General features: G+C 42.2%; 1 protein-coding gene across 1 annotated transcript in view; it reads right to left on the bottom strand.

The window, feature by feature from the left end:
- Positions 1-446: 446 nt before the first annotated feature.
- LOC136714163 (NACHT, LRR and PYD domains-containing protein 3) overlaps positions 447-21176 on the bottom strand; it is a 46261-nt gene continuing 25531 nt past the window's right edge. The window contains exons 7-11 of the mRNA XM_066691488.1: positions 17512-17685; positions 12158-12331; positions 8661-8834; positions 8204-8250; positions 447-1623 (exon numbers count right to left, since the gene is read on the bottom strand). Of these exons, the coding sequence (XP_066547585.1) occupies positions 1091-1623; positions 8204-8250; positions 8661-8834; positions 12158-12331; positions 17512-17685 (1102 nt within the window). The 3' untranslated portion in view covers positions 447-1090. The remainder of the gene's footprint in view (positions 1624-8203; positions 8251-8660; positions 8835-12157; positions 12332-17511; positions 17686-21176) is intronic.

The following is a 21176-nucleotide window of genomic DNA, read 5'->3' as shown; positions in this document are numbered from 1 at the left end:
CTGGTGTCCAGGTGGTGGGGGTGGGGGTGGGGGCGGGGGGCGCACAGGCCGAGTGTCAGTGAGTGTACCTGTGTGGAGGAAAAGACCTGAGGCAGGGGAAGACGTCGAGAATGCTGGAATTGCAAAAAACCCGGGCAGGCGAATGATGATCCAGTCCTCTGGAGCCAAGGAAGTAAAAGCGGGAAAGAGACAGTGGAGGTCCGAGGGCAGGAGAACGAAGCTGGGACCGGAGCTGGACAGCGGGGGAAGAACCAAGAATTGGGCTCCCGGTGCCGAAGGATCCGGAGGTAGAGACATGCAGAGGATCGGGGGCACGGCAAGGTGAGAAGGCGATGGAGGAACTCAGGTTCCAGGTGGAGAAAGGTGACGAATCCATGGTGAAGAATCCATTGGCGTAAGCAATCGTCCGGGTGAAAGGCAGGAGAGCAGAGCAATAGGCTGACAGGTGTGTGGCGGAGTGCTTCAATGATGCAAGAGAATGAAGTGTTGATGAGGGGGTATTTATACTCTTTGACTGGAAGGGAAACTTACCAGTGCAGTGCAACTTACATTTATACCCATTTATACAGCTGGGCATTTTACAGGAGCAATCTAAGTGCAGCACTGCCCCACCCAGCGTTTGAATGCGCAGCCTTCCAGTTATAAGTCTAGAGCCCTAAACACTACTCCACAGTGCTGACAATTCATGTTAGTAATTCCTAAAAACAAACACTAAATGATTACAATAAAATTACAATTACAAAGAGGTATAGAGTTCAGTTAAAAGACATCTGTTCAATTAAAAAACACTCTTCAGTGAAACACACTAACATTTTATTAATTGTATATTTATATTCCCCTCTGACATCATCTCCGCACCATAAACCCTGTGTGTCTGAATGGACACATCTGTCGTCCTGCTGTCGCTGCCTGTCCCTCCAGCTGACTCGCTGTGTCAGTGTTTTCATTGGTCAGTATTAACACCTCTGGGAGGACAGTGCTGCTGTGCAGCTGATGCGCAGGTGACTGTTACAACACAGTGTCACGCACTGTACTGAGGAGCTCAGAGGACAGACAGGCTGCAGACAGAGGCTCTTACAGGACACAGCAGCTACTCCAGCTGACACAGGGACACACTGGAGTGAGAGCCATAAATCCCAAACCCTGGATAGAGGGGCTCAGTGAATGTGCTGTGGAAGGTGTGCAGGAGGGTCAGTGTGTCAGAGGAGATGCTGTAAAATGACAGAGTGCCGGCTGGCCAGTCCAGATACACTCCTACTCTGTGGCGGGGGGGGACAGGTATGGCAATGCGATTGTTATTGTGCCGGGCTGTGCAACTGCAACTCCTGCAGTACAAACTCCAGGACTTGTCATTGTTTCCAAGGCCACAGTCATCACCACCTCCTTTCCTGCTGATTCCTTTATATGAGACTCCTATATCAGCCCACTCCCCACTCCACTCAGCCTCCCAGTAACAGCGGCCAGTCAGACCCTCTGTGCAGAGCACTTGGATATAGCCGTCAAATCTCTCTGGGTGATCAGGGTGTGGCTGATCCACCGTCCCCCGTGTGGCCTTTCTGTTCCCCTCAGACAGAGACAGGCGACTGTGCGCTGTGTTGGGGTCCAGTGTGAGTCGACAGGCATCTGCAGACAAGAGGGAGGAGAGAAGAGAGAACATTAGCACTGGAATCAACTGGAGCACAACTGGAGTCCAGTAATAATAATAATAATAATAATAATAATAATAATAATAATAATAATAATAATAATCAAAACAGAGGGAGAAGATGAACAGTGAGAATAGAGGAAATGGAGTGGGGGGTGAAGAAGGGAAAGGTAGGGGGACAAGATGAAAGGAGATGTGAAGGTGGTGAAGATAGGAAAAGCAGGAGAGGAAGGAGAAGTGATGAGGGAAAATGCAGGGAAGAGAGGAGAGGCAGGGAGGAGGAGAGATTGAGTGAGGAGATAGACGGAGACGATGCAGGCTGGTAGGGTGGGTAGAGAGAGAGGGAGGGGAGGTAAGTAGAGGGGAAAGGCAGGGACAGAGAGATGGAGATATTCAGGAAAAGGAGGAAAGTGAGAGCTGAGAAGGGAGGGTAGAAAAGGTGGAGAGATGGAGGGATGAAAGAGGACAGGATGGATGACCGGGGAGACAGGAAACAGAGAATGAGTATTTAGAAATAAAGGGAAAGAACGAGACAGGAGAGCAGGCAAGGAGAGAAGGGGTGAATGTGAAAAACTGGGGTAGAAATGAGAGAGGGAGAAGGGAAAGGATTTGCAGATGGAGGGAGAGACGGGTCGCAGAGAGGAGAGCGGAGAAAGAAGGGAATAGTGTAGAGAAGGAAGATGGACATATTGGGGGGAGGGGGAGAGGAGGGACACCAGAGTACAGAAGTAAGAAATTGAGGAATGGGGAGGAATATAGAGGAAAGAGGGAGAGGATGAAAGGTAAAGGAAGAGATGGAATGATGAGTGGTAGAGTGAGAAGGGTAGGGGAAGAAAAAGTAGGGAATATGAGGGTGAGAGGAGAGGAAGAGGTGCAGAGTATAGAGGGAGAGAGGAGGAGAAGAGATGATTAAAGAAAGGAAAGAAAGGAAAGGTGAAACTATTGAGAGGGAAAGAGGGAGAGAGATGGGAACTGAGAAAGAAACAAGGAAGCTGCAGAGAGAAAGCAAGAAGGGGACACAGTAAACAATAAGAGGGGAGGAATAGGAGAGGGAGAGGGAGAAAGAAGAGTGGTGATGGTGAGGAGGGAGACATGAGAGAGGGAGAGAGTGTTGAAGGAGAGGCAGAGAGGGAGAGAGTGGAGAGGGTGAGGGTGAGGAGAGGGAGAGGAGTGTGGTAGTGGTGCCTCTGACCTTCTCTCTTATTTGAGGATTGTACTGGTATGTAGCAACAATAAGCAACACACTGACATTTTATTGTCATCAATATGTGAATGTTTGGGAAGCTGAAGGACAGATCGAATTAATGATTAACTATTTACCACTAGAGAGTGTGGAGCAGAACAGAGAAGAGGAGAGAGAAGAGGAGAGAGGGAGAGAAGACTAGGATGGAGGGAAGAGAGGAGAGGGGTGATAGGAAAAAGAGGAAGGAGGGAGGAGCTTAGGCTGAGCGGGAGGGAGCACACAATGGGAAGGATAGAGGGAGAGGGAAAGAGAAGAACAGATCAGATAAGTGCCTCCCTTCATGATGAGAAGTGCTGATGAGGAGCTGAACAATACAGACCATGTGGCTCTGAAACACACTGACTGGCAGCTGTGCTGTGCAGTTTCCCTGTACTGTAACAGTGCACACCAGGAAGACTAGAGAGAAGACGTCTCCTGATCCCACTGGGGGAATGATAGGAGCACATGGCGCATTTCAGATTGACATCCTTTCAGAGGAGAAAGTAAAGAGCTCAAGTCTAAAGATAACTCTGCATGTTTTTATGTTTGTATTAATAATGTATTTATTTCATAATTTGGTGTGGGGGATACTGAACTGATATTGAAATGAGTATTTCAATATGAAATATGGGGGGGGGGTATGAGTAGAAAGAGACACCTGCACTGTATCTCTATCTGCTCACATTTGCCGTGTAGTCATGCAAGGAAGAATATTGAGAGAGAAAAAATGGGAGAAGAGAGAGGGACATAGGGACAGAGACTGCAGGGACAAAGGAGAAGGAGGAGAGGGTTAGGGTTAGACAGACAGAGAGAGGAGAGGGTGAAGGAAGAGAGAGTAAGTTAGTGTCATGCCCACAGCTTCATTCCCAAGTCCTCCACTACATGCCGCCCCAGTCCCAGTTTTCCCTTCTGTTCTCCTTGCCTTTTTTCCTCATTATTGAATAATTACCTTAACCTATCTCCTGTTTCTCTGCCCATCACCTCTGTGTGTTTAAACCCCATCCAGCTATACCTTTATCGCAAAGTCTTGTCTGCATTTAGCAACATTTCCGAGCCTGTATTCTGATTAGTGTTTTGACTAATAGTGTTTACTGACCCTTGCCTGTTTTATGAGACCACGTTTTCCAGATTCCCTTTGTTATTCCTTCTGACCGATCGACCAACCCTACGCCTGATATAATGACCAAGGTGTCTTGTTTTGCCTGCATTGCCCTGTTCACTGGTATTCGACCCACAACTGTTATTGACCTGTCTTTTGCCCGCACCTGAGTCCTCCAGTCCCCCAGCTGTTCCTATGACCCGAGTCATCACAGTTAGAAACAAGAAAACAGAGAGTTGAGAATAATTTGAGTCTGAGAGGAGAGGCATAATGGGGAATAATTACACTTACACAATTAAACATATGTAAAACACCTGTCTACATACTGGTGAAGAGAAGAACAGGAGAGAGAGAAAGGAGAGAGGGAGAGAGGAGAGGAAAGGACAGAAGAAAATAGTGGGTTTGGGAGAAGGGAAAGAAGAGCACATCTGCAGGGAGAGGGAATGCGAGGAAAGAGAATAATAATAATAATGTCAGTGTGACAGATGGCTCCTGTCAGGGCTGGGGGCTGGTGGGTGTGTGGTTGGATTGTATATACAGAAGGGTGACAAATTAAAGGGAAAACCTGAATAAATTAGTGGAGGAACATAACGAATGCAGATGCCTCCAAACAGGTGTACTGCATGGTACAATTAAGTAATTAACATCCTATCATGCTCTGTGGCATGTATAAAATGCTGAGCAGGCTCAGCTGACCTCAATTTTGGATCAAGATGGCAAGAGGAAAGGATCTAAGTGACTTTGTAAGAGGGGGGCATTATTGGGGGACAAAGCTTCAGGAGCTTCAGTCACAAAGACGCTCAACTGGCTCGTGTTCTCGAAAAGTGGGCGAGTGCATGTGTGGGACACCAAGAGAACGGAACAGGCCTGACTGCAGGACCCCTACAGTGAGGGGGTCCGGAGGCTCTGTTATGCTGTGGGAGGCATTTTCCTGGCATGGTTTGGGTCCACTTGTCCCCTTAGAGTGAAGGGTCACTGCAAATCATTACAAAGTTATTCTGAGTGATCATCTTTATCCTATGGTGACACATTTCTATCCTGATTGGAGTGGACTCTTACAGGATGACAATGCCCCCATCCACAGGGCACGAGGGCTCACTGAATGGTTTGATGAGGCTATGGCCTTCGCAGTCAACAGATCTCAACCCAATTGAACACCTATGGGAGATTTTGGACCGACGTGTTAGACAGCGCTGTCTACCACCATCAAAACACCAATGAGGGAATATCTTTTGGAAGAATGGTGTTCATCCCTCCAGTAGAGTCCAGAGACTCGTAGAATCTGTGCCAAGAGCATTGAAGCTGTTCTGGCAGCTCGTGGTGGCCCAACACCTTACTGAGACACTTTATTTTGTTTTGTCCTTTAATTTGTCACCTGTCTGTATATACGGGGCTGCACGGAAATTAATGTAACTTATGGACATCAGTGTTTACTGTGTAAATAGACATTGTTGTAGCATAATCAGGAAAAATGGGGAAATGTTTCAAATGTGCATGTATTTATTTCTTTATTTGATGCTGTAATTGCCGGTTTAAATGATAAAAGCAAAACGAGCACTTGTTATCTTAATTTCTGGGTGCACACAGGCATTATAATAACATCGATTCCTAACCTGCTAAGGGTTAAAACAAAAATGGTTGAAAACATACTTTGTGTAACTGAGAGCCTGGACACGCAGTCAGGCAGCTGATGCAGTAAGTGTTGCCCAGAAACGTTTTATTTTGTATTTTACTATATTTGAATGCAATATAAGGGGACGTACTTATTTATTTATTTGTTTAGCTCTGGGCCTTGGTAGTGGTAGTGGTAGCTTATGGGAGGAACTACAGAACCTTAAATGGATATAAGCTCAGCACAGAGCTCATTCAAGGAGAGAGTGGTGATAGGACAAGATCCTCAGTGTGTTTCAAAGTTAATTTGCAAAAATATCTTTATTAGTGAATAGTTTAAAATAATTCTCTATTGATTGTTTTTGTTTTGTTAATGATTTGATTTTTTTTGTCATCACCACATGTTGTTGGCCACCACTGACCACCTGGACATCCTTACACAGAAGTTAGACATTTCTCTAATTACTGGTCTTAAACAGAAGGCGTCTAAGGATGTGGAAAAATTACAACTTTAAAAAAAAATTCTGTCATAATTACTGACTTTTGAATGACCTGCAACAAAGTGTTTTGGATTATAATAGTTGCATTGACAAAGTCCATATATGCACAAGCAGTGGAATTTGAGAAATCTATGCTACAAGAATGCAACCAATGGCTTCCTCACAGAGAATTTCTGCATGGAAATACTTTGACAAAGTAAATGAAGATACTGTTAAGTGTATAATATGTGAAGTGCAATTAATATACACAAATCTACTGCTGGTATGTTAACCCACCTAAAAGCTAAACACCATTCTGCGACACTTACAATGACAGAAAAAAGAGCACCAAAACAGGTTAAGGTTATCAATGGTTTGGTCCCTGCATATTTGTATATTTTGGTGGTAAAGAATAGCAACGCATACATGCAAGGGAGAACTGTCTTGCATATCAGCTATCAAAGACTTCTCAAAGGAATTATTTCCCCAACATTCTGAAGAGAGAACTTGATGGACTATCCTTATCTGGTTTTAAACATGTCATCAGGCAATTAACACGACATGCTTCTGCTTTGTAAATAGGGCAAGTTAACTGATTGAATGATCATTTTATATTTAGTTTATTGTTTTAGTATTTGGAATGTTGTACCACATATTCATTAATGTGTTGACTGTTTGTTTGTTTCCAAGGACCCCCTTGTAAATGAGGCCTCAGTCGCAAATGGGTACATTTCCTGGTGAAATAAATACATAAAATAAACAAACACATTAATATTGTAACGATACAGGCTTTTTGTTTGCCATATTGCTGTTGGACTTCACCATTAAGGCAGCAATGATGGAGAGGACGCAGGGTAATCAGAACAGGAACTTTTATTGAACACAATCAGGCTGGAGGACAGCCTCACTCACTACCCTCCACACTCTCGCTGTCACAGTTCCTTAGCCCTGACCCTCTTTCCCCACTAGAGGCCGCCACTGTTCCCTTGCCTTTTCTTTCTCCCTTCACTGCTTTCCTTTGTCACTTTTCCAATTAACATTCCTCCAAACCCATGTGCACTCCTGTTCCTTTCTTCTGTTCCCATTGGCCCTGTACCTGCCTTCCCAGTTTCTGCTTCCATTCATAAACCCTTCACTGCCCTCACTCTTTGCAAAGTGTCGTCAGTTCTACCTGTGTCACCAAGCCTAGTTCCTTGTTCTCCTAGTTCCTCTCTCTCTCTCTCTCTCTCTCTCTCTCTCTCTCTCTCTCTCTCTCTCTCACGCAGTCCTTTCTCCCTCCCTCCCTCTCTCTTGCGCTCCGGTCTCTCACTCAGCCTTCTTGTTATTGACCATCGCCCGTGACCACGACTACGTCCTCGTTTAGCCCTTTTGTCCAGTCAGCTGCCTCTACTAGCGTTGCACCTGGGTCCTTAACTCCAGTGGCCTGCGGTCCTCCTTGAGAGACCGTGACACTCGCACACTCCCGATTCTACTCCACTCCTCACTCTGCTACCTCTCCCCTGGTGGGAAACGGGCACCCCTATTTATGTCTTCTGGCCCAGTGACTGTCTCCCCAATCACGGCGCCTCCCGTGTTCCCGCGCACAGCCAACCTTTAACCTCGAAACCCCACTAAACTAACTAACATGCAAACAACCCATCCCCAATGCACAGAACCCAACACACACGAACATGCACCACCCCCCCAGTCCCAGATCGCTACAATATTATTAAGCTACATACACAGCCAGCTATTGCAATTTATTTTGTATTCACTGGAACTTGAATGCACAGGTATGTTTCCCAACTAAATCTGTTGAGTGTGGTCTGGAAATGTGGAAAAGTAAATTGCTTAGTTAAGTAGATAGATAGTCTAATACATTTTGTATTTCACCTATGACCAGAAAACACACTGGTCAGAACGCAGATGATGGAGAGAAACAGACATTTTACATTATAGCTTATAAACAATGACTTTTAATGACAACAACAGGGAGAGACAGGGAAAGAGTGAGGGCAGATGGTGAGAGAGAAAATTCAAAGTTACTTTTCATCCCAATCTATTCCCATTTTCTTGCCCTTTTCTCATTTTCTCTCTCTGAGTCTATTTTTCTCTTCTGAATTAGTATTTTGGGATGCATTTTGATTCCTCAGTCCAAACAGACTTACATTTCTGAGGTCCTGGTTTGATCCTGTTCTCTCCACTGTGGTCGACTCTGTAAGAAATAAAAAAAATTTAAATGATTACATGACATTTTCTGGTTGTTTTTAATCCTGCATCTTAAACGGACCACAGAGAACACTGACTTGATGAAAAACAGGACAAAGGAATGAAATACAGTCTATGATGCACACTTAATTTTTACAGTGTGATAGTTTTCATTTTGTCAGTATGATGGATTTATCAAGACTAAACCACAGAGCAGCTCTGGGACTCCCACTTCCAGTCTGTCTGTTAAGAGACAGAGAATGATATTAAACAAACACAGAGCTGTGACAGACAACAGGTGTGAGGAGGACTAATGAGAGGAGAGGGAGAGACAGGGGGAGAGCAGGGGAGAGGAGCAGAGCTGAGAAACCACAGTCAGTGGATGAATATTCACACAATCACACAGCCTCTACATACAGCAGTTTCTCTAGTTTACACTTGGGATCCCTCAGTCCAGCAGAGAGCAGCGTCACTCCTGAGTCCCCTGGGTGATTGTAGCTCAGATCCAGCTCTCTCAGAGTTGAGGGGTTTGAGCGCAGAGCCGAGGCCACGGCTGCACAGCCTTCCTCTGAGACTTGACAGAGAGACAGCCTGTGGGGAGAAGGAGACACTCTCTCACTCGCTCAGCTCTGCAGTCACCACAAATCACTCAGGCAGTCTATTTATCTCTGAGCATGAGATTATCATGAACGTTTATTGACGACTCTTCCGTTCTCCGTCTTCACTCTCAGTCTGGTCTGGCTGTCCCTACATTAGTGCCAGTAGTCTAGCTACACTGTGTCCAACTGTAACCATCACTACAGTCACCTGCCAGTACTGAGGATTAAGGGAAATAGTGTTCAGGCTCAGTTGTGTTGCAACTGTAAGAGCAGCTTGTATTTCTATCATGCTGGCCTAACTACTCTCACATTAAGGGAAATATAATCTCAGATGGACAACAAAAATGTACTCCAATGTGCATGCAGATTTAAAGCAATTCAGATAAACAGCAGGAAATAATTTAAAACAAATCTATATAACCCTGTAGTATGACCCTGGACACATCAGGAACTAAACAAATCCTGTCAGTCTCTTCTCTCTGCAGATCAACACTGTGGTGCAGCACAACAAATATATTGTAGTGATCTCAAGCCTCACTAAGAGGCATGGGCCTTTTGGTGATGAGGTAAGATCGCTGCATTGTGGCGCAGGAGAATGGGGTTTGAGTCCCAAGTCGTTACAATACACACACACACAAATATATATATATATATATATACACACACACACACACACACACACACACACACACATCAGAGTCATCCCCAGGATTTTCTGTAACTGCAAACATTTGGATGGGTGACTTAGGGTATAATCGGAAATTGCGATTTTCTCGTCAGCTAATGGTGGCCCGGGTCTTGAAATCTAAATGTAAACACTGAAAATGGTGATATGTAGGGCTGTCAATAATGACTATTTTGGTAATCGAGTATTCTGTTGATTACTCTGATGATTAATCGAGTTATTCAGATAAAGAAAAGTTTGCAAAAAAAAGAGGAGATAGGAAAAATGGCGGTACACTGAAAGTACTCACTGCATGAGAGCACTTTTAAAAGGAGTCAAGTGAGGGATGTTTTGAACATTTCACTGCTTCCAAGGACAATAAAACTTAATTAAGCAATTGTTTTAGTATTGTAATCTTTTAATTGGGCACATTGTTCAGTGTTGCAGACAGTTATGACAGCAGAAGAGGGGGAGACAGAAGTTTATCGCGAGAATGCAGATGCGAGGGGGTGAAGGTACAGATTAAGAAGTTTCTAGTTTATTTCAGCTGGTCAACCTCAATGTCAGAATCCCCTTTTCAACCCAAATTACAGAATTGACACAAAAGAAAAATGCTAAGATTAAGAAATACACAGAAGTAATAGTCTTGAGATGTATTCAACACAGCAAACCCGACCATCTGATTTCTCAGCAGAGAAGAAAGATCACATCTGCACCGAGTCGAACACACGTGTTTAAAATCAATGCAAAGTAAGCAATGTACTTATTATTGTTATGATTAAATATTACTGGTAGTAATAATGACAACAACAACAATAATAATAAGTACATTTAAATATGCTTTTATATTTATTCAACACAGCTTAACCCAACGACCGATTTGTTTAGTTTTTGTTGTTTTGCCTGTAGTTCTGACGAGTTTCTAGACAGGTGCACTTTTAGCAAAACTGATGATATCTGTTGAACAATTATTTGTAAACATCTGTGTGTTTTTGAATTTAAAGAAGAACATTCTGGGGATCCGTATATATATATATATATATATATATATATATATATATATATATATATATATATATATATATATATATATATATATATATTTATTTATTTATTTATTTATATTTTTAAGTGTTTATGAGCCGGGTTAATTTTGAAAACAGCATTGTTTTGAGAAAAAAAAAATGGTGTCTGTATAACAGGTTTCTTTGCTAATGCACATTTCTGTATTTATTCCAAAAAGAAACACATTATTGAAAGTCTGGAAAACTTCAGTGTATTACGTTTCTTGTGATGTATAGGTTTCATATGATCATTATATTTATTTATGTAAAATGAAGTAATTTGCTGCGCTATACCAAGCGCTGTGATTTGTGTGAGAGCACTGTAGTGCTGATGAGTAGAGCGGTCGCTGTGAGTTCAGTACTCTGAGGGTTAAAACAGTAACTGACTATTTGAATGGTTTGACTGTTATTGTGTACTGTTATAACAGGAGTTAAAACACAGCACCAATACACCTAAATGGTATGTCACATTAAAAGGGAGTGAGGAGAGCAGAAATAAAATGGCAGTGCACACAAGGGGAGAAATATTAAATGTATCCTTGGTTGTTTTGTGAGGGAATTTGGGGGGCCATGTTTGGTGAGGATAAGGAGGGTATTACAGAGGCAATTTTTCTTAGGGTTTTTATGCAGCTCCAAATACCAAAATACTCCCAGTAGACCAAATATATTTTTCTCTGTTTCGAGAGTAGATTCTCTGTACTTGTATTTATTTTGCTCTTCGGTATGTATGATTTTGAATGACCCTTTCCCCTTATTTCCCTTATATGGGGAAATGGCTTGTGCTAAGGCAGGGGCCATTGAAGGAAAGGAAGAGGAAGATGAATGTGGTCAGTAGAACAGAGTAACACAACTACCACAATTTAATCAATGCCATGTAGATCCCGTCAAGAATAAAAACAACATGATTCAGACAAAGCTACAGTTGTTCGGATAAACGTCAAAAATGGAGTGTATTAATAACATCTGATATTATAACAGGTTCAGGTCCCTTGATCAATGAGCCAAGGTTGATTCAAAAATATATAAAATATTGCACCTTTCTTTTCTTTTCAGATAACAATTTACATCCAGTAATGTTTAAATTATATTCAGTAATATTATATATTTGAATGAGTACCTTACACTTTCTTATAATGAGTCTGATAAATCACTTTCTGTGGAAAGTCTTTTCTTCAGTGCAGAGAGAGACCCAGGGCAGAATGTATTGTCTGACTTCATATATAATACTTAATTGAAGGGTAATTGATAACATTGCAAAGGGTGTTTTAGACTAACGACAAACAAAATTTGAATAGAAATGAATTCCATGTAAATATGAATAGTCTTGAGAACATATTGGTCATTTCAGCTGTCTAGCGGTGTCTGTAGGAGAGTACAGCACAACAGAGAGAGTTCTGGATTGAGCATATATTCAAAATGTGTCTGTTTCCAGAGGAGAAATGCACACAGACTCAAGAGCAACAGTTACTTGTCTTGTCAGAAGATTATATTATACTGAAGAAAATAAAAACAACACAGAGTGGTCTCTATGAATGACATATTGAGTTTCTTGACTTGCTCCTCAGTGCACAGCGCAGTGTTCCTCACCCCAGTCTCTGTAGTTTACAGTTGGGATCCTGCAGCCCAGCAGAGAGCAGCTTCACTCCTGAATCCCCCAGGTCGTTGTCTCTCAGCTCCAGCTCTCTCAGCTGGGAGTGGTCTGCCCTGAGAGCTGAGGCCAGAGCTGCACACGACCGCTCTGTGAGATTACAGCTGCCCAGCCTGTGGAGAGAGAGAACATCAGGACATCTGCTTACAAAAACTTTTTGTTAATTTAAAACGCAGTAAAAGTTTTTGAAAATTACATTAAGAACACGTTTGTTCACCTATGTGCAGCGGCATGGTGGAGGGGGGGAGGGGTGATGACGATTCAGGGGACCCTGAGTGGGGGGGAGGCTGCGCGTCTTGTGGGTACGTAGGCCCATGCAGCAGGGATGTGCCTATTTGTCGCAATCTCCCCTCCCCCTATCCATGCTGCGTTACACAGCTTGGTACTTGGACCACACCACGGCAGCTGTCCAACCCCCGGACCACGCTTCGCCAGAACCCCCCCCCCCCACCTCCCCAACACAAGTGACTGTGGCAGCTCAGGTGCTGCAGGTTCAGGGTGTGAGCTGCTCCATCTGGATTAAATCCTCCTATTAGTGTGACAGAGGCGCTGTGCGGAGTCAGGGCTGGCTGTGCTAAACAGTGTGTTTGGCAGCATGTGTAAGACACATCCATTGTCCCATTGTCCCTCCTAAATAAGCACAGAAGGCAATCCAGTGAGCTGGGCCCGTATGCATAAAACATCTCAGAATTATTCCTAGGAATCACGCTAAAAGTGAGTTTAGGAGTAAAATTACTCCCCGCTCAGAGTAGGAGGTAGAAGTCAGTCATAAAGTCTGTTACACCTACTTTTAGCTGGGAGTAGGATCCAATCATTTGAAAAGCTTTTAGCTAATTTTCACGACAGTTTAGGTTAGAATACGGCTCACTGTGCGTCATTGTGCAGCAATTTTTTTTTTTAATTTGAGTTAAAAATTATCAGATATAGAATAGGTGTAATGTAAAACCCTTGATGAATATGGGCTAGCAATGATTATGAATTGATTAGGCTAGCATTGATTATATAAGCATAATCATCGATTATGAATGTGTCTTGTTTTGGGGATATTGCCGCAGTGGTGGGGAAATCAAACTGTCGGACGATCTCGGATGCTGTTCATGCTATTATGGTTTGATCATCACTGCTACATTGTTGCATTTTCCCTGAGGCCAGACACCGCAACATTGTCACTACCTGTATCTCTGCTGACAGTGATGAATTTCTGACAGTGGCGGACAAAACTGCATTGCTGACTCGTTCAGTAAGAAACAGTGTCAATTTGTGTTCAGTTTATATCGTCGCAATAACTCTTGATCATCACACCCCTGTAACACGTCTCTCCTTTCACTGAAGCTGTGGCGACGCTGTCTTTTCATTGCTGCCATCTCCAACTCTTAATTCATGCCTGTAGACAGGGGGGGATCGGGTACTTCGAACGACCCCCCCCCGCCCTCACTGCTGAAGGTCCAGAATTTAAGTCCGTTTTTTTGTATTCATCTACTATCATCCTTTACAGGAGTATTACATGCGCAGTAACTGATGTTATGCACTCTTAGCAAAATCTGTGAGGCCAACGACATCCAGCTGGATAGTGAGAATGGGGCGAAAAGAGCAGGAGAGACGGAAGAGAAAGCAGGCAGCAGCATCATTGTCGCAGAATATTGAAGACATTATATTGAACAAAGACTGCCAAACAGGGTAAGGTTGTTATATATACTGCCTAACCTAACAGTTGAGATCGCTAACGCTAGCTACGTGCTAGCTAACAGTTGTCAACCCCACAGGAGCAGAAGGTAGCTAATGTTTTCACTTGTGTGTCTGGCAGGATTACGCAAAAACTACAAGACCGATTTTCACAAAACTCAGTAGAGGGGTGTAGCATGGGTCAAGGAAGAACACAGTAAATTCTGACCATTATCCATCCAGTGGAAATAGCTAGCTAAAGTGACCGATTCAGAAGGTTTTTACCCTGCATATGTGTGATGTGTGTTCCTCTGTGTCAGAAATTTAGTATTTGAACCTCATAATTAAATACAAACTGAGGGGAAAAACTGCAAAAAGGTCCACTAGGCTGGCTACGGGCCTCTAACTAGTTAGTGGACTCCTAAATATTGGTCGAGTATTTTTAATTCTAAAGAATCTTTATGAATAGCTTTTACTTAGTGCTGGGCGATACATCGATATCAATAATTAATGAAGGTAATTACTTCTCTCAATAACGATATAAAAAGTTTAGATTAATTTACAATAATGTAGATATAGAATAAGTCGGTACAGCAGTCCAATTCACCTCTGTGACGCAGCAGGAACGTGTGGAGCATTGACAATATGCACGTGGAGAGGTATACGCCCACTAGGTTCCACTGGCTTAGGCGTCCGTGCCGTGCCATGCCGTGCCAGAGTCCCAGAGCTTTTTTTGGAAAACCAGGCCGTTGTGAAGTCCGTCCCTGTTGTGGGAGGAGCAGAGCGACTGTGGGTTTGGTTTGTGTTTGTGTTAAAAACAGACACAGAACAACACTACGAGCAACACAGCCTGACGTGGAAAGGACTTTTGTGTCTATTTTATTCTTTCTGCTCTACATGATTGTAAACAGCATAATAAATACACGTTTCTGTTAATTAGAAATAGCTAAACGTGTATAGACAATTTTATATTTAGTCATGTTACCGTAAGATAACTTTTCCATGTGCAACAATAAAATAAATATTTGCTATTTATTATTATTATTGTAATCATCATCAAAATATGTGCTAGTAGATATGTATTTTAAATGGCACAACTTGACTCCCTTAACTTATTACTCTTAATACAGATTTGTAACTACAAATAATACTTTTTGCCGTATTATTTCTAATTTACTTAGCAGACGTCCTTAACCAGGGCAAGTTACAGTTGAAACAAAATACACACGTTTCACGATTAATCATACAGTAACAGCAGCTACAATATAGCAGGTTAATTTAACTAAAGGTTTCAGTCTTGGCGTTTATGGACTTACGGACGCATTTATTAAACCAGTCCTTAATGTTTTAAAACGCAGAACTGCTGTATTTATTTATTCATTAATTTATCTTGTAAATGGACACGTTAACTTAATCGTGTTCACCTTCACACTGACTGTCTCTGCGGATTGTCCTGCACACCATTCACACAACACAGCCTGAACACCGGCCAGTTATTCATACACTATTAATAACATCGGCTCCTACCGATCAGATTATTATCCTTCAGTTGATTTTAACTAGTCAGGCACTGCACCGGTCCTGTGAAATCCAAGTTTTTAATGCACTGATATTAAGTGTAAGCAGTCATTGTTTCTGTACGTGGATCTCACTCTATGCTGCTAATAAAACTATAATTTCTTCGTGATCCCACACGGCACTTGAGATTATATCTTCCGACATAATGTATCTGATCTCTTCCCTGTCTGTCTGCAAGTCCAGCACACATCTCCGCTTCTGAAAGAGAAGTATTTCCTCAGTGGGTGACGGACGCTGATGGCCACGTCGGCAGCAGATAGTTAACCGGCCACAAAATCAGACGCGTCCAGACTATTAAACCAGTGGAAACACCTGTTTAAGCATTTGTACGTGTCTGTTAGTGGAAACAGGGCAATAGTGACCTGCCATAGTACAGATTTAAAGCCAGAGACCGTAGACAGACTTGTCTTTCTTGCTTATAACTTGTAAGACAACAACTATCCCAACTTCAACTGTGATGTGCCATTAGGCTAACAGTTATAATGCAAAAGATTAATTTTAATTCTATTTGTGTGTTCCTCCATTTCTGACAATAAATAAGAAACATTAAAGCTTTTGGTTTATTCAGGCAGGCTTGAGTCTCAAGCAAAAATGACCCTTTTAATAATTAACATTATTGAATTATTTCATATTATTTATATATATATATATATATATATATATATATAAAACTTCAGTGTATTACGTTTCTTGTGATGTATAGGTTTCATATGATCATTATATTTATTTATGTAAAATGAAGTAATTTGCTGTGCTATACCAAGCGCTGTGATTTGTGTGAGAGCACTGTAGTGCTGATGAGTAGAGCGGTCGCTGTGAGTTCAGTACTCTGAGGGTTAAAACAGTAACTGACTATTTGAATGGTTTGACTGTTATTGTGTACTGTTATAACAGGAGTTAAAACACAGCACCAATACACCTAAATGGTATGTCACATTAAAAGGGAGTGAGGAGAGCAGAAATAAAATGGCAGTGCACACAAGGGGAGAAATATTAAATGTATCCTTGGTTGTTTTGTGAGGGAATTTGGGGGGCCATGTTTGGTGAGGATAAGGAGGGTATTACAGAGGCAATTTTTCTTAGGGTTTTTATGCAGCTCCAAATACCAAAATGCTCCCAGTAGGCCAAATATATTTTTCTCTGTTTCGAGAGTAGATTCTCTGTACTTGTATTTATTTTGCTCTTCGGTATGTATGATTTTGAATGACCCTTTCCCCTTATTTCCCTTATATGGGGAAATGGCTTGTGCTAAGGCAGGGGCCATTGAAGGAAAGGAAGAGGAAGATGAATGTGGTCAGTAGAACAGAGTAACACAACTACCACAATTTAATCAATGCCATGTAGATCCCGTCAAGAATAAAAACAACATGATTCAGACAAAGCTACAGTTGTTCGGATAAACGTCAAAAATGGAGTGTATTAATAACATCTGATATTATAACAGGTTCAGGTCCCTTGATCAATGAGCCAAGGTTGATTCAAAAATATATAAAATATTGCACCTTTCTTTTCTTTTCAGATAACAATTTACATCCAGTAATGTTTAAATTATATTCAGTAATATTATATATTTGAATGAGTACCTTACACTTTCTTATAATGAGTCTGATAAATCACTTTCTGTGGAAAGTCTTTTCTTCAGTGCAGAGAGAGACCCAGGGCAGAATGTATTGTCTGACTTCATATATAATACTTAATTGAAGGGTAATTGATAACATTGCAAAGGGTGTTTTAGACTAACGACAAACTAAATTTGAATAGAAATGAATTCCATGTAAATATGAATAGTCTTGAGAACATATTGGTCATTTCAGCTGTCTAGCGGTGTCTGTAGGAGAGTACAGCACAACAGAGAGAGTTCTGGATTGAGCATATATTCAAAATGTGTCTGTTTCCAGAGGAGAAATGCACACAGACTCAAGAGCAACAGTTACTTGTCTTGTCAGAAGATTATATTATACTGAAGAAAATAAAAACAACACAGAGTGGTCTCTATGAATGACATATTGAGCTTCTTTACTTGCTCCTCAGTGCACAGCGCAGTGTTCCTCACCCCAGTCTCTGTAGTTTACAGTTGGGATCCTGCAGCCCAGCAGAGAGCAGCTTTACTCCTGAATCCCCCAGGTCGTTGTCTCTCAGCTCCAGCTCTCTCAGCTGGGAGTGGTCTGCCCTGAGAGCTGAGGCCAGAGCTGCACACGACCCCTCTGTGAGATTACAGCTGCCCAGCCTGTGGAGAGAGAGAACATCAGGACATCTGCTTACAAAAACTTTTTGTTAATTTAAAACGCAGTAAAAGTTTTTGAAAATTACATTAAGAACACGTTTGTTCACCTATGTGCAGCGGCATGGTGGAGGGGGGGAGGGGTGATGACGATTCAGGGGACCCTGAGTGGGGGGGAGGCTGCGCGTCTTGTGGGTACGTAGGCCCATGCAGCAGGGATGTGCCTATTTGTCGCAATCTCCCCTCCCCCTATCCATGCTGCGTTACACAGCTTGGTACTTGGACCACACCACGGCAGCTGTCCAACCCCCGGACCACGCTTCGCCAGAACCCCTCCCCCCCACCTCCCCAACACAAGTGACTGTGGCAGCTCAGGTGCTGCAGGTTCAGGGTGTGAGCTGCTCCATCTGGATTAAATCCTCCTATTAGTGTGACAGAGACGCTGTGGGGAGTCTGGGTTGACTGTGCTAAACAGTGTGTTTGGCAGCATGTGTAAGACGCATCCATTGTCCCATTGTCCCTCCTAAATAAGCACAGAAGGCAATCCAGTGAGCTGGGCCCGTATGCATAAAACATCTCAGAATTACTCCTAGGAATCACACTAAAAGTGAGTTTAGGAGTAAAATTACTCCTCGCTCAGAGTAGGAGGTAGAAGTCAGTCATAAAGTCTGTTACACCTACTTTTAGCTGGGAGTAGGATCCAATCATTTGAAAAGCTTTTAGCTAATTTTCACGACAGTTTAGGTTAGAATACGGCTCACTATGCGTCATTGTGCAGCAATTTTTTTTTTTTTAATTTGTGTTAAAAATAATCAGATATTGAGTCCGTGCCGTGCCATGCCGTGCCAGAGTCCCAGAGCTTTTTTTGGAAAACCAGGCCGTTGTGAAGTCCGTCCCTGTTGTGGGAGGAGCAGAGCGACTGTGGGTTTGGTTTGTGTTTGTGTTAAAAACAGACACAGAACAACACTACGAGCAACACAGCCTGACGTGGAAAGGACTTTTGTGTCTATTTTATTCTTTCTGCTCTACATGATTGTAAACAGCATAATAAATACACGTTTCTGTTAATTAGAAATAGCTAAATGTGTATAGACAATTTTATATTTAGTCATGTTACCGTAAGATAACTTTTCCATGTGCAACAATAAAATAAATATTTGCTATTTATTATTATTATTATTATTATTATTATTATTATTATTATTATTATTATTGTAATCATCATCAAAATATGTGCTAGTAGATATGTATTTTAAATGGCACAACTTGACTCCCTTAACTTATTACTCTTAATACAGATTTGTAACTACAAACAATACTTTTTGCCGTATTATTTCTAATTTACTTAGCAGACGTCCTTAACCAGGGCAAGTTACAGTTGAAACAAAATACACACGTTTCACGATTAATCATACAGATACAATATAGCAGGTTAATTTAACTAAAGTGTGCACGTTTCAGTAATGGCATTTATGGATTTATGGACACATTTATTAAACCAGTCCTTAATGTTTTAAAACGCAGATCTGCTGTATTTATTTATTCATTATTTTATCTTGTAAATGGACACGTTAACTTAATCGTGTTCACCTTCACACTGACTGTCTCTGCGGATTGTCCTGCACACATTCACACAACACAGCCGGAAACACCGGCCAGCTGTTCATACAATATTAATAACATCGGCTCCTACCGATCAGATTATTATCCTTCAGTTGATTTTAACTAGTCAGGCACTGCACCGGTCCTGTGAAATCCAAGTTTTTAATGCACTGATATTAAGTGTAAGCAGTCATTGTTTCTGTACGTGGATCTCACTCTATGCTGCTAATAAAACTGTAATTTCTTCGTGATCCCACACGGAACTTGAGATTATATCTTCCGACATAATGTATCTGATCTCTTCCCTGTCTGTCTGCAAGTCCAGCACACATCTCCGCTTCTGAAAGAGAAGTATTTCCTCAGTGGGTGACGGACGCTGATGGCCACGTCGGCAGCAGATAGTTAACCGGCCACAAAATCAGACGCGTCCAGACTATTAAACCAGTGGAAACACCTGTTTAAGCATTTGTACGTGTCTGTTAGTGGTAACAGGGCAATAGTGACCTGCCATAGTACAGATTTAAAGCCAGAGACCGTAGACAGACTTGTCTTTCTTGCTTATAACTTGTAAGACAACAACTATCCCAACTTCAACTGTGATGTGCCATTAGGCTAACAGTTATAATGCAAAAGATTAATTTTAATTCTATTTGTGTGTTCCTCCATTTCTGACAAGAAATAAGAAACATTTTAAACATCTGATTAATATTGTGATTATATATGTATATATATATATATATATATATATATACACTCACCTAAAGGATTATTAGGAACACCTGTTCAATTTCTCATTAATGCAATTATCTAACCAACCAATCACATGGCAGTTGCTTCAATGCATTTAGGGGTGTGGTCCTGGTCAAGACAATCTCCTGAACTCCAAACTGAATGTCTGAATGGGAAAGAAAGGTGATTTAAGCAATTTTGAGCGTGGCATGGTTGTTGGTGCCAGACGGGCCGGTCTGAGTATTTCACAATCTGCTCAGTTACTGGGATTTTCACGCACAACCATTTCTAGGGTTTACAAAGAATGGTGTGAAAAGGGAAAAACATCCAGTATGCGGCAGTCCTGTGGGCGAAAATGCCTTGTTGATGCTAGAGGTCAGAGGAGAATGGGCCGACTGATTCAAGCTGATAGAAGAGCAACTTTGACTGAAATAACCACTCGTTACAACCGAGGTATGCAGCAAAGCATTTGTGAAGCCACAACACGTACAACCTTGAGGCAGATGGGCTACAACAGCAGAAGACCCCACCGGGTACCACTCATCTCCACTACAAATAGGAAAAAGAGGCTACAATTTGCACAAGCTCACCAAATTGGACAGTTGAAGACTGGAAAAATGTTGCCTGGTCTGATGAGTCTCGATTTCTGTTGAGACATTCAGATGGTAGAGTCAGAATTTGGCGTAAACAGAATGAGAACATGGATCCATCATGCCTTGTTACCACTGTGCAGATTGGTGGTGGTGGTGTAATGGTGTGGGGGATGTTTTCTTGGCACACTTTAGGCCCCTTAGTGCCAATTGGGCATCGTTTAAATGCCACGGCCTACCTGAGCATTGTTTCTGACCATGTCCATCCCTTTATGACCACCATGTACCCATCATCTGATGGCTACTTCCAGCAGGATAATGCACCATGTCACAAAGGTCGAATCATTTCAAATTGGTTTCTTGAACATGACAATGAGTTCACTGTACTAAACTGGCCCCCACAGTCACCAGATCTCAACCCAATAGAGCATCTTTGGGATGTGGTGGAACGGGAGCTTCGTGCCCTGGATGTGCATCCCACAAATCTCCATCAACTGCAAGATGCTATCCTATCAATATGGGCCAACATTTCTAAAGAATGCTTTCAGCACCTTGTTGAATCAATGCCACGTAGAA

Source organism: Amia ocellicauda, chromosome 18, assembly GCF_036373705.1.
Source record: "Amia ocellicauda isolate fAmiCal2 chromosome 18, fAmiCal2.hap1, whole genome shotgun sequence".
NCBI lineage: Eukaryota > Metazoa > Chordata > Actinopteri > Amiiformes > Amiidae > Amia > Amia ocellicauda.
This window is presented reverse-complemented; position numbering and strand designations above follow the sequence as displayed.